Genomic DNA, 16,997 nt, shown 5'->3' on the forward strand with positions numbered 1-16,997 from the left:
AGTCTTTAGTCTTTAGTCAGAACTGGTGATAGTCGGTGGTATCGGCAACGATCTAGTGAAGGCGGTGAAATTCGTTTTAGTTGTGTGTTGTTGATTTGTTGTTGGTTATTCTTAAGTTTGATGTTAAGTGATATAGAGCTGTGTTGTTGGATTTGTTGTGCTAGTGAGTTTTTTTTGTTGGGTTATTGTGAGTTGTTATGGTTGAGGGTTGTTGTTAGGAGCTGTTGTGGTTTCTTGGTGTGGTTGTGAGTTGTTGAGGGTTGTTGTTGTTGCTGGGGGCTGTTGTGATTTCTTGAAGTTGTTAGTGGGTGATTGTGTTGCCTTTTTGTGGTGTTGGTTTTTTGTGTGTTGGTTTTTTGTGTTGTTGGTAATTCTGTGACCTCAACCAGCGGACAGCACAGGATAGCCGGGAGTGACTGGATTGATTGGTAAGTACATGTGTTTTTGTGTGTGTGTGTGTGTGTCCTGCTGTATTTTGTTGTGTAAGGAAGAAAGTGTGACTGGGGTGGGTTGGGTAGCTGGAGTGATTAGGTTAATGTGGGGAGGGTTTTATCCGCTTGTTTTTTCAAGCTTGTGATCCCGCCACAACTCAAAACCCTGAGGCACAGATTTTCTTGAAATTGATGATTATGCGGCTCCCGTGTCACGCAAAATTTTGTCACTGTTAATGAAAATAGACCCATTCGAGATATACTTACGAAATTCTAGTCACTTCCTTTCTTTTTCTGAAGACTGTTCAGCCATTAACAGATTGATTGATTGATTACGGGCTGCTCGGTGAGCAAGAGCCTTTGCTGACACAAGGTCAGCTTAATAAAAAACAACAACAGATTGATTGATTCCCTGTTATGGCTTGCAAGGAATCTTTGGTATGCCCCTTTCGGCTACACCAAATACATGTAATATTTGACCTACGCTCCGGGGTGTCACTACTGCTGCTAGTACTTCTATTACCAAATCTATCTATTGGAAAAACTACGCGATATTACACTGCTGACCTTACTCTCTACGCCAGTGTAGTTATTTTCATCTTTGGCCACAAAACTTGTTTCTTTTGGCTTGTTAACTTTTCTAAAATTGTCGTGGTGGAAGCCTTAAATCCTTGCCAAAATTGATCGCCCTCTTCACGGATTCCTGACAATGAGCTAGTGAATATTCGTCAGCCGCAATGGCGATTTCTTGAAGAGAATCTATTTTGGGCTCTTCATGGTGTATTTTAAGGTCTTTAGACACCATTCTTTTAAATTCCTCAATCAGGATGAGTACCTTCAGTTTATCAAAGTCATCCACCTCCTTACTCCTTACCCAATCCTAAAAAAAATTGCCCTTTCTTCCTGGCTATCTCAAGAAGGATAATGTCCAAATCTTTCCTTAAATCATAGAATTTTTGCCGATATGCTTCTGGGACGAGACCGTAGGCTTTCAATATAACCACCACTCAAGGGCGGGAGAACAGACTGTGAAAAATGTCCATACAACTAACATACTACAGAAAATTAGAATTTGACTTACCTTTTGGCTGCTGGAAGAAAAAAATCATAGTTTTCTGTTGCTTTGCAGTCCTCTTCATTGTTTCGTTGCTTCTTTAATGTTTACCAAATGAAGACGCTTTTGTCTTTTATAATCTGAATACAACAACAGAGAAATAGCAAACACTCTGTAAATATATAGATGAGGGGAAAGAAAATCAGTAGCCCATATTGATTGCCACGATCGTTCGGTAATTCAAAACTTCCAAAAAGCATTTATTTACCATAACACACACACACACACACACACACACACACACACACACACACACACACACAGTCTATAAGCACATAATGAGATGATCGTGCGGTTTCTCGATTATGCGACTCTCCAATTTTTAATTATTAAGCCTGCATTAAGTATCTTTTCCCCTCAGTGGGTTTGCCATTCTCTCTCTCTCTCTCTCTCTTAATGGTTTCAATAAGATTAATCGACTTGGATGGTTAATCTTTGCCCTTTTTCCTATGATCTTGCTCCCTCTGTCCCTATTTTTTTAAAGATTTTCTTCTTAGATCTGTCATTAAGTAACTCCCCCGAGCTAACGACCACCCGCCCCCTCCGCCGGTCTACGCTACTGTGTGCTTACACAGGTCGTTTGCAAGCAAACCTGATCAGGTATACCTGAACGTTATTGGTGGCCTTTACTTTTAATAGATCTGTCTAGAGAGAAAAATTAAAATTGGAGAGATTTATAAACAAACATTTTTACCGTAAAAAAAAATATTCTTGACCAAGTTCACTCAAAGAATGGCAGGGGACTTGGGAGCCACTTGAAAGGCTCCTAAATCTTGCTACTACTACACATTCATTTCATGTTTGTGTTTTTCTGAGGCACTACGTTGAGGATAAAATGATGAGGAACCGGCAGCTTTTAAATATATTATCTAACGTTGGAAAATGTAGACAATTTTCTACGGTAAGTAATAAGGAAAACTTGACCTAAGAGAAGTAACGTTAAGAATTTGGGTAGAGCTACTACTAAGTAAGCAAGGGCGGCTCATCGGGTACTACCTACTACTACTACTAGCCTACTAGCTAGGTACCTAGCCTAGTAAGTATAGGTAGGCTATCTGCCGAGCTAGGTACCTAGCTACATAGGAAATTGATTTTTCCTACTTACTCTAGAGGTATTTTGGTTTCTCCTATTAAGAATTTACAGTTATTTTATGTCGGTCGACAGTAATTAACCAGTAATTATTAGCTAACCTCAGAAGTACCTAGGTAGGGTAGAATATCACGACAGGCCAACCCTCATCACGGTGGACGGGTCTTATTCACTCTATATTTAATTGGTGAAACATGAATGCAATTGCAACTCTAAGCATACCATTTAAAAGACTGAAGTTTCGTCAACATATTGTGATATATGAAAGCCCCATACGAACTAAAATAAGCATGTGAGCTCTTCGTAAAATATGTTTTCAAGGCAGTTTTGAAATCCAATATGGCGGCTACGTTTTGCATGGATGGTTCTCATCAGTGACGGCCACCATCTTTCCCCAGCCTTCCCAGCACTCATTTGAACAATGTTAGCGTATGTATGTAACGTTTATTGATCTTACTCAAGATTGCAGTTGTAATCAGCACAATAAAACAACATTTTGTTGCCTATATTAGTGAAAGTATGAAACTTGTTATTCCCGGGGTTATGGTTGGAACTGAATTCATTCTTACCTTGTAATCAGTGGTTTTATCCTTACTGCCATCACAACTGAAACTCCACAGTGCTTATTTGATTGTAATTATACATTTGGTCTTAATCACTCCACAGTGCACTCGAACCACATTGCTGTTCGTGTTTCCTAAGCACTCACTTCCGTAAACAAAGTTACGAGCAGCAGACGACAACTGATTATGAGATGCAAAGTTTTATTCCCTTAATTGTTTACTTTTCTCAATATTTAGTTTAACTCTACTTCAAAATGTTTATTTAATTCATGTCCATTATCCCTTTTTTGCAACCAAATTAACCCCCAAAAATTACAAATGTTTCGGATGTATACTTACGAGCAGACGACGTGAGAAAAATGGCTCATCGTTGCCATCTAGTGGAGCGTCACACATACGCCGATGCATTTACAAACTGTTTCGATGAATTCTAGTTGTCATAGTAATGCAGTAATGATAAAATTGCTCTAATATGTATATATACTACAAATAGATACGCTAATTTCACTTATTTCCCCCCCGGTTTTTGTGTAAGTCTTATACCTAGTTTGGAGGGTAAACACATACCCAATTGACAACACTGATAAACAATTGAAGAGCGCAAAACGCCGCAAAGAATTGCCGTTAGTCCCCTTGAATAAGTACGAATAAGTGCTGGGTAAGAGGTGGGTTTACGATTGTTGTGATGAAAGTGCCCCAGCGTCTATGGGTATCAGAAGTGGTGTGCAAGCTTTTAGCACATGAAATGGGAAGTTTGTTGACACAAGCGACTCCGTAAACATCAAGATAGCGTCAATCTTCGAAACATTTTTTAGTTGTAAGTAAAAATTTCTAAAAGCGTTTTTGGTGAGATTTCCACTGCCGTAGCCACCCTTCACTACCCTCTGTTTAATCTTAAAATTTGGCCTTAATTTCTAACTTTGGAGAAAATACTTACTTCGAAAGGAGAGTAGAGGTCTTTAGCTCCGTTTTTCACCAACAAGAAGTCGCGACTGATGCCCATCTCCGGTGTCAGGACGCGTTATAATGTACTTTTTCGGAGGGTGGCTAGCGTTGATTGTAGGTGGCCTGCTTGGCCTGCTGTGATATTTTACCCTAGTAGCTAGTAGGCTATGCCACTTCCCAAAAAAAAGTAGGGTAAACAACTGTGTGGACTGACCAACTCACTGACTACCGAGGCTAGGCCACCCTCCGAAAAAGTACTTTTAACACGTACTGACATCGGAGATGGTCATCAGTCGTGAGTAGTTGGTTGTGAGAGGAGCTCATGACCTCTACTCTCCTTTTGAAGTAAGTAGGGTAAACAACCGCATGGACTGGCCCAACACACCGACAGTCACGGCAGGCCACCCTCCGAAAAAGTACTTGGTATTATTTTATTTATGGACATTAATAATGTAGCGTATTTTAACTTAGTTCACTATGTTAAGGAAGTGATAACAAAACACTTCTTCTCAATATATCATTGTCGCTAATGCATACTTACAGAGAAAAAAAAAATTGTTTTTACCTCGAATTTTTCCTAAGTCGGGAGAGGTGTTTCCTCTTAGGTAATGTTTACTTTTAATGAGCCCTCAAACTTACTTTCTTACGCAAACAAAAACAGTTCCAGTTACTCATTAGTATCGGCTGAGAGGTGTGACATCGTTATGACGTCATGGGTTTCATAGCCAATTACGAACGACTTTAGTCGAAAACTAAGTTTCACTAGCATTTCAGCGGAGTAATAAAGTTACCTGTCCAGTGTCCAGTGGTATCCTTGTTTGACTGAATACTCAAATAATGAAGCAAAAACCGGCATTTTGTCTTCCTGTAGGTTTGGCAGAGGTAGTGGCTAGCCCTTCTGGCATTTATTTTGACAGACCTTCGATTGTTTGCAGTGCAATGTGGGTTACAGTGAATTGTATCATTATTTGTCTAGTGGTGGTAAAGAAGTTGTGATTGAATATGCTCAAAGACATAATTTAATTCTAAAGCCAAAAACTGCGAGTGTTGTGGAGCTATTTGTCAGATCGACTCCAACAGGAACACCTTTAGATGTGATCACTCTGTAGGAACGAAACTATGTTAGCGTAAGCGATGCGACACCCAAATCCATCCGCCACGGTAAGTAGCCTTACTGTAACCCCTGTGGCTAGCGCGCGCAGCGCAACATTACCTCTTGCCAGCACACGTCGGGCTTGCCAAGAATCTTTAAATATGCGGATAAAGCGCGAAGCGCCGTTCCGCCACAGCCTTACTGACAGCACACACAAATCGATCGTCACGGATATGTAGTCGCTCCCTACTTTGTTTGTTGTTGTTTTGGTATCGCCGCCATATTGGTTTTGGCGTTGCGGCGGTAGAGTGGGCCCGCGAATCTGTAAGTGCTCCAGGGATAGGTCCATTTTTATGTTTGAGTGTTATATTTAGGTTTTTTTCCTCCATTTTGCCCTGTTTTTACCTACTTTGTCTCCCCCACCCAAAACCCTGCTTCCCAAGGAGGTTCCCCCTGTTATCTATTGGGGGAGGGGTGGTGGAAGGATAAGTATTCATTTGTGATGGAAATAAACCTCAAAATCATTCTAATCACATCATAATACAACAGAAAAACCTATATTTTATGTTGAAAGCAATTAGGCTAATGTCCATAAGTAAAAATTTACCAATTACTTATTTATAACGCTTCCTGACACCGGAGATGGGCATCAGTCGCAACTTGTTGGTGAGAGATGGAGCTAAAGACCTTTACTCTCCTTTCGAAGTAAGTATTTTCTCCAAAGTTAGAATTGTTCCGACACGGCATACAAACCTTCGGTCCTTTTACAATAGGAAGGTTACTAGCGGCAGCTGGATAGGTCGTAAGCTTTCGAACAAGGGGTTCGGTAGTTAACTGCTTGTCCGACAGGCGGCGCGCGACTGGGAGGTAAACAATCACTTTTGCTTTCGGCCTCACAGCGAGTGGACGTGTGTTCTGCGCTCTCTGCCCGCTTCTTCGTCGTTTGCTTTCCTTGCTTGTATGGTTGTGTTTCTCTTTATCTGTGAAAGATTTATTGTAAGTATACAATCATTTCCCTTGTTTTTTCATTTATTCAAGTGAATAATTCAACTGTGATCGATAATGGATTCTCCGCGCCCTGCTACCATCCGGCGATTGTGCCCGGGAACTGAGGGGCGTAAATGCGGTAAGTTCCGCTCCTTCCCTGAAATCGATCCTCATGTGTTATGTGCTCGGTGTCGGGGGCGTGAGTGTACCCGCGCCGAGCCTTGTGATGTATGTGTATCTTGGTCGGAGGCGCAGTGGGGCTTGTACGAGGGTAGGAAGAAGCGAAGGCTGGCAAAGGAGTCGTCGGAGAGCTCTCCCGCGACTCCTTTGGTTATGGACACTTCATCTTCTTTCCTGCCCCCGGCTCAGCTCCCACGGTTGGCGTCTTCCCCTGCGGGGGGGGGTTTCCAGGTCCTTCTCCTCACCCGATCTTTCGAGTGTGGAGGAGGGCGCTAGGTACCCTGACGTAGAGCTGTATTCTGGGTCCTCTATCCGTTCGTCTACTCCGCGCGGACGGGTAGAGGCTCCTGCTAACCACCCGACCTTTGCTTCCTCAGGTGCTGCTGCTGCGAGGGACGACCTTGGACAGGTGTGGGCATCGTTGGGCTTGCAGGGTGTGCCAAGTGTCCAGGGGCTGCTCTACCATCTAGCTGGCTCTGTTGCGGTCACGCATGCCACGGTGACCACCACTACCACGACCTTGTCAACCCCTGGCTATGCTTCTCCTCCTCATCTGGTGTATTCCCCGCATGCGGTGTCTGTAACACCAACTTCATCGGTGCAGGGGCCGATTGCCGCGCCACGGGGGAGTGTGATGCCACTGCCACCCGGGTTTGCCGTGCTGCCTCGACCAGACTTCGTGTGTCCGAAGAGCTCGCCCCTGGACCTCCCGCCGATGCCAAGGATGTCGGTGACGCTGGTCCGTCATCCTGGCTTGTCTGTACCTCCTGCCGTACCTGCCCAGCCGCTGACGAGTGATGAGATGTTGCCGACCACTGCTGCCGTTCCTGCCGTCTCTGTTCCTGCTGTACCTGAGATGCCTGCACCTGCTGATGTCGTTCCTGTTCGTGGCGCCGCTGCTCCCGATGTCGGTCTGTCTGGACAGGTGCGTCTGGGCCCTGTTGCTTCGGCAACAGCAGCCCCGGCTCCGCCCTGGATGGCTGACTTGACATCGGTCCTGAGGAAGCTGACGAAGAAGAAGAGGAGAGGAGGAAGGTGTCGTCGTCGTCTTCGTCGTCTTCTTCGTCGTTGTCGTCGTCTGCCGCCTCTCCCCCTTAATCTTCTAAGGCTTCACAGCCTAAGAAGAAGAAGGTTGCCTCCTCCCCCCCTAAGAAGTCTCCTTCGGGAGCTTCTAAGGGCCCGTCTCGCTCCGGTGAGACGGGGGTTTCTTCCGCTGGTCCTCAGTCTCTTCTTCCGTAAGGAAGAAGACTACGGGGACCAGAGGGGTGTCGGCTAACACCGGCACTTCCTCGCCTGGTGTCAGAGGCTCTGCCACTGCATCAGGTTCTGTCTCGGCCTCTCGTTCGCGAGAGGTACCGAGTGTACAGTCGCCTACCAGCGATCGTGCAGCCAGGAACCAGACCTCTGAGCCCGCTCAGCGTCAGGTTCCCAGCACTGACGTGACGGTCCACGACCGGCCACGGGCTGAGGCTGGGAAGAGGTCCCCCCGTTCGCCGGACGTGATGTGCCGTGAGGACAAGCATCGGTCTCACCGTGACAGTGGAGCCTGCAGGTTGCCTGACCGTCGCTCTCACAGAGAGCGATCGGGTACGGCAACCAGCACCAGCTCTTCTGACACTCGAGATCGGGGCCGCTGTGCTCAGTCCAGCCGTTCTCCACAGCGAGACGGTTCGACCAGGCCTGCAGCTCGATCACCACCGCGGGTTGACGATCGCCTGCAGCCCTCCAAGCCTGCTGGTTCTGCCAGCGAGCAAGGGGGGAGCGTCAGGTCTGCCTCTCCCATACCTTCAACCTCCTCGGGCTACACCGGGAGGAGCGAGGTATTGAGGAGTGATCGTGAGGGGTGCGCCCCTCATGATCCCACCACGACGCCCTACGTGCCAGGCACGGTTCTAGGACCGACCAGGACGTATGCGCAAGTGGCTGGAGGAGACCGAAAGGGGTCTGTCGCTGTTCCCCCCTCGAGGGGGGAGGGTCTCGGGAGGTGCTCCTGTTCGAGGGTCTGGACGGTCCTACTCCTCAGGAGGCAGTGACTCCAGAGATCCAGAGGAACTTTGCCGAGGTTATTGCGCTGATTCGTCAGCACAACGACCTCGGGGAAGGGTCGCCACTCCCACCTTCCGAGCCCACGTCCTGGCTCGAGTTGTTCTGGGGCCCGAAGAGGGAACCCAGACCGACGGTGGGATTGCCGCGATCGGAGCTCGCCGACTCGGTTCTGGACCAGGTTGAGTCTCTTGTCTCCGGGCAAGACGGCTCTCTCAGGTCAGGCAGGTCAAGCAAGCTACTTCCGCCTCCTCTACTGCGACAGCGGCGATTCCACGTGCCGTCTGAAGACCCGATGCCGCCCAAACAGGTAAACCCGGAATTAGCCAGGCTAACACCGGGGGTGTCTGCAGCAGCTCCTGTCAGAGAACTTATGGTTCTCGCAGAAAGAGGCACTTGGCCTGGAATCCACTGCCATGGCGGCTTTCCAGGCCGTCTCCTGGATAGACCTGTGGTCCCTCACAGTGTCTAAGGTCGCAGCCAACTCCGGAGGAATCTCTCCCGAAGAAGACTCGGCCTTCAGGAGGCTTTGCCAGTCTGGGGGAAGAGCCATCTCCTTCCTAGCCCACCAGACGGTAAACCTGTGGGCCAACCTGGTACTCCAACGTAGGGACGCTGTCCTTACACGAGTATCCAGGGCGGCTGGGCGTGAGGCGGCATTAGGGCTTTGTAATGGACCTTTACGGAGTTCCTCATCTCTCTTCCCAGGAGAGATGGTGGACGCTGCTGTGGACAGACGGTGCACTGATGACAGTGACCGTCTGGTACACCAGGCAGTTTTGAAGGCTTCTGGGCAGCCTCGAACTGCGGCCAAGCCAAAGAGCTCGGCTAGCGCTTCCTCGGTAGCTAAGACGGTAGCCTCGTCGAAGCCCCGTGGAAAGACTGTCTTCTTCGTCTTCTGCCAATGGGGGCCGTAACCAGCCTCCTCCCAGCCTTCCTTCCTCGGCGAGGAAGGGTCTGGGAAGAAGTCGAAGAAAGGGGGGAAACGCTAGGGACGGCGTTCCCCCTCACCTGCTGCCGGAAGTGGGGGGGTGCCTGGCCAGCCATTGGGCAACTTGGCAGCGCTACGGCGCCGAGACCTGGATAGTAGATGTCCTTCTGGAGGGATATCTATTACCCTTCGAATCTCGGCCACCCCTCACCTCCAACCCGGTCCAACAGCAATCATACGTTCCAGGCTCTTCGAAGGACGTAGCATTAAGACAGGAGATCCAGATCATGCTGAGCAAACGAGCTGTAGAGATCGTCACGGATCTGTCACCGGGCTTCTAGTCGTCTTTTCCTGGTGGAAAAGTCTACGGGGGGCTGGCGCCCGGTGATAGATCTCTCTCACCTGAACCGGTTCGTTTGCCAGATCCGGTTCACGATGGAGACGGCACGTTCCGTGCTCGACTCCATCAGGGAGAACGATTTCATGCATTCAGTGGACCTGAAGGATGCGTATTTCCAAATACCCATCCATCAGTCCTCCAGAAAGTACCTCCGCTTCATCCTCGACGGGACGGTGTACCAATTCAGGGCACTTTGCTTCGGTCTCTCAACCGCCCCACAGGTGTTCACACGAGTGTTCACTCTGGTGTCTGCTTGGGCCCATTCGCACGGGATACGTCTGATGAGGTATCTCGACGATTGGCTAGTCCTGGCGAGCTGCCGCTCGCAGTTGCTGCAGGACAGGGATCGGCTACTCGAGTTCTGTTGCGATCTGGGGATCGTGGTGAACTTCGAGAAGTCCGATCTCGAACCCAAGTAGAGGATGAAGTACCTGGGTATGCTGATCGACACGGTAGCAGGGCGAGTCTTCCCCGCAGACTCGCGGATCAGCAGATTCAGGGAGGCAGCCAACCAGTTCCTGTCTCGGCAGGAACAGGCAGCTCAGCGATGGCAAGTCGTGATCGGACACCTGTCGTCACTTGAGAAGTTAGTCCCTCATGGGCGTCTTCACCTGCGGTCTCTTCAGTGGAGACTAAAGGAGAGTTGGTCACAGACAACGGATCCCCCGAGCTTTCCAGTGTCGCTGACACCGGAGGTGAGGCAGGACCTAGCCTGGTGGCTGGACGACAGGAACCTCTTAAAGGGAGTGCTTCTACGCACTCCCCCCCCAGAGATGCAGCTGTTCTCAGACGCATCGACCGAGGGGTGGGGCGCACACCTGGAGGAGTTGCTGACTTCAGGAGTGTGGGACGAGCACGACAAGCACCTTCACATCAATGTACTGGAACTCAAGGCAGCGTTTCTCGCGCTCCAAGAGTTTCAGGTCTGCTTGATGGGACACTCAGTGGTGTTGATGTGCGACTACACCACGGTGGTGGCTTACGTCAACAAACAGGGGGGCCTAGTGTGTCTCCCGTTGTACCAGTTGACTCGGCAGGTGCACGAGTGGGCCCCCCTAGATGCTGACCCCTTGGCGTGGGTAGGGGGCTTAGGGACCAGCAGCTGTGCCGTGATGCCTGGTGGGTTCCTTTTTCACTGGTCCTTGGGGCTCAGCTGCTGATCCAACTAAATTAGAACTTTTCCTTCTTTCTGCAATATTTTCATTCTTACTACATCCTTTTCCTTCATGTAATTTTTTTTTTTTTTTTTTTTTTTTCGCCTTTGGATTAATTGTGGAAATTTCCACCTTTGATAAAATTTACTGGACCTGGTAAAGAGAAAAGATATCATAGCTGGGACTGGGTTTTATATCTGAAGCTAAATAGTGGGAACTGTGGCAGGACCATCAACTGTCCGATAATGTTCGGACCTGAGTGATATCAGGCGGAACTATTTTGCAGGGCTGGACCACGGATTCCAGGGGGGTCTAGTTCTGCGGATAGGACTCTCGGCATTCTGTCCGGTTTGCCCATAATGTGATTAGGGTGGGGATGATTGTATTCTGGTAATACTCTGTCCTTTCAAGCGGGTTTGGCTTACACTTGGGCCACTCTAATCATGTTGTGCCATCCCCTGTGGGGTAGGGTAGGGACGCGGACATTTGGGAGTCGGTTCTCACTTGTGCCGTTAGTGGAAGAATAAACTTCATGAAAGGCTGATGATGTCCTTTTAAGGTTTTCAGGTTTATTTATCGTTTTTTTTTTCTTCTTTTTTTACCAATACTTTGATCTTTATGAATAATACAAATAAAGAATCAAGTACCCCTGGACCCTTTGATGGTAATGAATTGGCACAGTTGATGACTGCAGGAACCTCCACTGGCAACCTTCCTCTGGAAAACTCAAAAAAACCTTCCAGTGTAATCACACTGAAACCCTATGCTCCAGTACGGAGTAAGGGGAAATTTAGTAAAATATAGTTACAGAAAATAGGACCCGGAATGTTTGAAAACTCTTATGATAATATTTGACTTTTAATTTGGAAGACTCTGATTGTGACATTTTTAATGTATATAAAGATATTGTCAGGTGCTGTGGCCGAGAGCCTAAGATTTCTTCTGAGGGGCGAGGAAAGCTGACAGTGGAATCTGCCTCAGCAAAGGAAAGTGAACAGTTAAAAACATTATCTCACCTTGGAGGAGTTAAAGTAGAGTGTGCAGTACATGCTTTTTGGAATTACTCCAAGGGCATAATATATGCACCCCAGCTTGTGACTTACTCTGAGGAATGGCTCTTAGAGGAATTAAGGGATCAAGGGGTAATAAGAATTGAAAGAATGAAGAAGATGATAAATGGAGTCCTAGTCCCACTTCCCAATTTAATTGTTACTTTCAATTCCACCCGATTGCCTAGTATAGTGAAAGCAGCCTGGTTACGTTTTAAGGTTAAACAGTATATCCCAAGACAGAGGAGATGTTTTTATTGTCAAGAATTTGGACACATGTTAGGGTCATGCAGACTGAAATTACAAGGCAAGCCTGCTACTTGTGTTTAAATGCAGTGAGCCAGAGCATGGCATATGTAATAAGGAGGCCAGATATGTGCATTGTGGAGAAAATCATCCATCATCTTCACTTATTGCGATGTGTACATCATGGAAAAGAAATTCGACATTAAGGGTGACCGAACGTATCACATTTGGAGAGGCAAAAGAGAGAGTGTTGAGTCAGTACATTAGACCAGGAATATCTTTTTCCAGTGTTGCTGCCAACCGAAGAAGAAATATCAATGTCACCAAAACTAATGTTAATAAAACACCAGTTACGACCTGTACTCGTGCCTCTTTGGAGGCAGCGCCAGTGATTGCTGGCGCTCATACCTCTTCGGAGGCTACGCCAGTGACTCCTGGCGCACCTGCCTCTTTGGAGGCCGTGCCAGTAATTCCTGGCGCCCCTGCCTCTTCTCAGGCAGTGCCAGTAATTCCTGGCACCCCTGCCTCTTCGGAGGCAGTGCCAGTTGATTCTGGCACTCCGCCTCTTTGGATGGTATGGGCCTAGTGGTTTCTGGCACTCTGCTTCTATGGAAGCAGAAACCAATGATTTCTGGGACTCCTGCCTCTCTGGAGGCTGTGCCAGGTGTACCTGGCACTTCCACCTCACTGGAGCTGTACCAGCTGCAAATGGTGCTTCTGATCCTTTGGAGAATGCACCAATGTCCAACCTTCACACCCCTCCTCAGGCCGCATCAGCTTTGTCTGGTGTTCCTGAGACCGATAACCCTCTGAAAAGGAAGGCAGCCATAAATAATCGGTCTCCTTCCAGAAATAAGGAGCAAGTCAGTAAGCTGAAAGCTCTTAAAAGAGGCTCTAATTAACAGCCTCTAAAGGGAGTAAATTCATTCATTTTCTACAGTGGAACTGTCAGGATTAAGAGCTAAATGAAGAATTAAGGCTGCTCATATCAGAAGTGTCTCCTGTTTGTATAGCTCTGCAGGAGACAATGATTTGTATAATATGTCCCCAGCCCACGAGAGTATACATCCTATCACTCCACCTATAATTTGAATATTGGAAGCCATGGTGGTGTCGCTTTGTATGTTCGAAATGACACCCCACAAAATCCTATTAGTATCCAATCAGCATTGCAAGTGATAGGTGTGCAGATCCATTTGCAAAGAAAATATACAATATGCTCTCTTTATCTACCACCTAATGAAGCCTTCCCCATCAATGAATTTAAATCTCTCATTCAACAGTTACCACGCCCTTTTGTTATTTTGGGAGATATGAATAGCAGAAATCCTCTTTGGGGTGACATCATCACCAATCAAAGAGGAAGGTGTTTAGGTTCCATCATAGAAGATGAAAATGTTGGGATCCTCAACTCTGGGGAGTCTACGCATTTTCATGTTCAAACAGGCACATTATCAGCAATTGATTTATCTATATGTAGTGATGACTGTATTATTGACTTTAATTGGAGAACTATAAATGATAGTTTGTTCATGAAACTTACCTGTCAGATATATATATAGCTGTATTTTCTGAAGTCCGACAGAATTTTAAAAACTTCCGACACACGCAGTGGTCGGCCAGGTGGTTAGTACCCATTCCCGCCGCTGGGAGGCGGGTATCAGGAACCATTCCCATTTTCTATTCATAATTTTTCTGTCGCCGGTGCTGAAAACACCTGTTTTCAGTACCTCCGTCTTAGGATTTTGGAAACTTCATTGCCCTAAGTATCCTAATTGTCTTTTGATTTATTTACTTGGATTTGTGGCTAGGCATACGTTATCTTAAATTGATTTGAATTTGATTCATTTTTGCTTAAAATATCTGAATCTAGTTAGGCTAGTTTCAGACGGGGTTGTCTGCAAAGATAGGGTGGTGGCTACCGCCGAAAGCTTCGGTAGATCCGCACTTGGTAGTACGACCCGGGGTATGGTCTTCCTTCTTTGTTGAGATTTGTCATGTAAGGAGTGTGAGACTTTGTCTATTCCGTAAGGAAGACGTATGATTCGTATGTACGCAATTAATCAGTAAACATGTCTAATTCCGTCCGTAAGGAAGACGTAGATTTCGTAGTGACGCACTTAATCATGTAACAAAAGTCAGGGTGAGTGGAACCTGCTAACCTTCCTGTAACTTTTATTTTTTCCTAACCCGTAGTATGGCCTACGGGCTATGAATATGTCCTACGAGAGGTGCTCGCTCTTCTTCATTGCGTGAAGTGCTACTTCTGTAATTGTTACTCCTAACCCTGCAGTATTGCCTTCGGGCCCTAAGCAGTGTCTGTAGAGGAATTGCCCTTTCTCTTATCTCTTTCGATTCGTAACTTAGAATCGAAAGTGCTTGCTTTAGAGAGTAAAAGTGAAGTGCAGAAGTGCAGTGATACCCCTTGTTGTAGTGGAGGGTGCGTCAGATCGGCCTCGTTTCGCCTCTAGGCCTGGACCTCTGCTTGACTCCCAGGACCTGGGGACCCGGAGGAGCATGTCGAAAGAGCCGAAGGAGGGTTACAAGGAACCCCCACCGATCTGGCGTGCCTTCGCAGTTACTGATGAAATCCCCAGACTGCCAAAGTGCGTGCGCGTGCACGAATCCTGAAAGTTTGCTTCTCGTCCTCCGAAGCGTCCTCTCCGTGCAGGGGTTGGAGCTTTCGGAAGGACTCGCGCCCTCTAAATAGAAGCTTTATAGAAGAGGACGCTTCACGCTCTCTCTCTCTCGTTTATGCGTTTCAGTGAGAAGTAAGAAGGCGAACGTCGCCTGAACTCGTGTCCGCTTTCCACCGAGAAATACGTAAAAGAAGTCATAGTAGCAGGAAGCTTGGGGGGGGTTTTGAGAGCGGACGCCTGGGACGCTCGGAGTGGACTCCAGGCGCGCGCGAGTGCACGCCAAGCGCTCCGTGCGCGCCAGTGGACGCCGAGCGTGCTCCAGGACCGACGAGCGCGCTCCAGTGGACGCCGAGCGCTCCAGCTCCATGGACGCCGAGCGTGCACCGAGCGTGCACCAGCGCACTCCAGTGTGCGCCTGGCTGAACGTTTCTGTTGAACTCTTCAAGCTCTTGTTTCAGATTTGGGCCTAAAGAATTTTTACCTCTACCTTCGGTGATACCTTCTACCTCACCTGCAAAGAATGTGAAGTAGGCAGTGCTTCGGATGAAGCTTAAAGTGAACAGACAACTTCTTCTTCGAAACCCAGCAAGACATCGGGTTTCGTGAATTCAAGAGGTCTCTGTCAATTAATATTGCTTTTCGCATAGGTGGATGGAGTTAAGGAAGATCTCGTTTGCTCTACCGCACCTTTGCCATTCTGCAAATAAATTTAAGTTGCCACTACCGCAGTCAAGACTTTGCGCTAAGGCAGTTACGGGTTATGTAAGGCTCGATGTCCTGCACGTCAGGACTCTCGGCAACGTTCAGTAGGATTCTTGCAAAGGCACTCATCAAAAGGACGCTCTTCAGGAAAGCGCAAGACAGGACTTCCTTTGCCATACTGCCAATAATTTTAAGCTTTAGCAGGCATTAGTTGTGATACGGGAGAGGAGCTGGTTGGAGAGTTTCTTCCTCTTCCCTAGGATAATTTTCCAAGCTTTTTAGCCCATCTGAAAGGGTTTTTCAGATGATAGATTTTGTTAGTTTCTAGTCGGGACTACGCTGCCGATTGAACATCGTCGTCCTACTTGCCGTAAAAGCCCAGTCTCTTAACAGGATTCTTGCCCCTTCCTCGTTTGAGACGGGAATCGGAAAAATTAAATGCTCGACTCCCTGGATTACGTTTTGTCAATTCAGTGACTTTCCCCCATTGACAATATACTTTCGTTTTGTCAAGTAAGTGGGTATCCCCTCTTTGACAAAATAATCTCTTTGTCCGTAAATGGGTTAGTTCTCATGACAACATCTCATTAACTTGATATTGCGTAAGCGAATAAGCTCTTATCGACAAGATTCGGAAGAGCTCTCATTCGTCATTCGCAGACTCGTACAAGAAATAGACTTGTAGACTACGTCAATGAACGCTTATGTCCAATAACATAAGAAGCTTGAGCTGACTGCTTCGACTGCTTCGATTCTCTTAAGTTTTGTTCATGAAACTTGCCTGTCAGATATGTATGTAGCTGTATTCCGAATTCAGCTATATATATGTCTGCCAGGTAAGTAGGAACAAACTTTTATTGTGATATAATTTTCATTTTTTGCCTTGCGTTATTTTACTTCTGGTTGGTTCAAGTCTATACGCTTGCTGTAGTTACCTCTTCGGATGGCAACCGAGAGGTCTGTTGTCTATTTTAAGACATTTAATCGTTACTCCCTGCAGCCTAACAGGAGTTTCCGATTTATCTTTTACCGTTGTATGGTAGTGTTCTGACGACACAAACGCATCTATATATTTAGCGTTTTCTGTTTCGCTTAAATATACCAGCTTGAGAGTCTTTCTGCTCAAAAAATAACGGACCTATTTCTTCGTAGAATAGGGTAGCTGGCAACCCAGACATAAAGTTAGAGACGACGTTCGTAAGCTGCTTGCTGCTGCTGTCACGCTGTCTGTCCTCCAGTCCAACCGAGCCAGTATTCAGTGACAGATCGTGCGCTGTCATGCGCGGTAGGTTACGTCTCTCTCTCCTGCGGGATTGACTGACTAACCGTATCTCTGTGCTGACGGTTACGTCTCTCCTGCGGGATTGACTGACTAACTGTATCTCTGTCCTACAATCACGGACTTTAGCCTAAGATTGAGGGGATTTCTT

At 47.1% G+C, this 16,997-nt stretch overlaps 1 protein-coding gene across 1 annotated transcript in view; it reads left to right on the forward strand.

The window, feature by feature from the left end:
* The first annotated feature begins 2,288 nt into the window (after positions 1 to 2,288).
* Positions 2,289 to 16,997, forward strand: part of LOC135217398 (CDGSH iron-sulfur domain-containing protein 3, mitochondrial-like) — a 111,879-nt gene continuing 97,170 nt past the window's right edge. Inside the window, exon 1 of the mRNA XM_064253241.1 lies at positions 2,289 to 2,446. Within this exon, the coding sequence (XP_064109311.1) occupies positions 2,381 to 2,446 (66 nt within the window). The 5' untranslated portion in view covers positions 2,289 to 2,380. The remainder of the gene's footprint in view (positions 2,447 to 16,997) is intronic.

Source organism: Macrobrachium nipponense, chromosome 7, assembly GCF_015104395.2.
Source record: "Macrobrachium nipponense isolate FS-2020 chromosome 7, ASM1510439v2, whole genome shotgun sequence".
NCBI lineage: Eukaryota > Metazoa > Arthropoda > Malacostraca > Decapoda > Palaemonidae > Macrobrachium > Macrobrachium nipponense.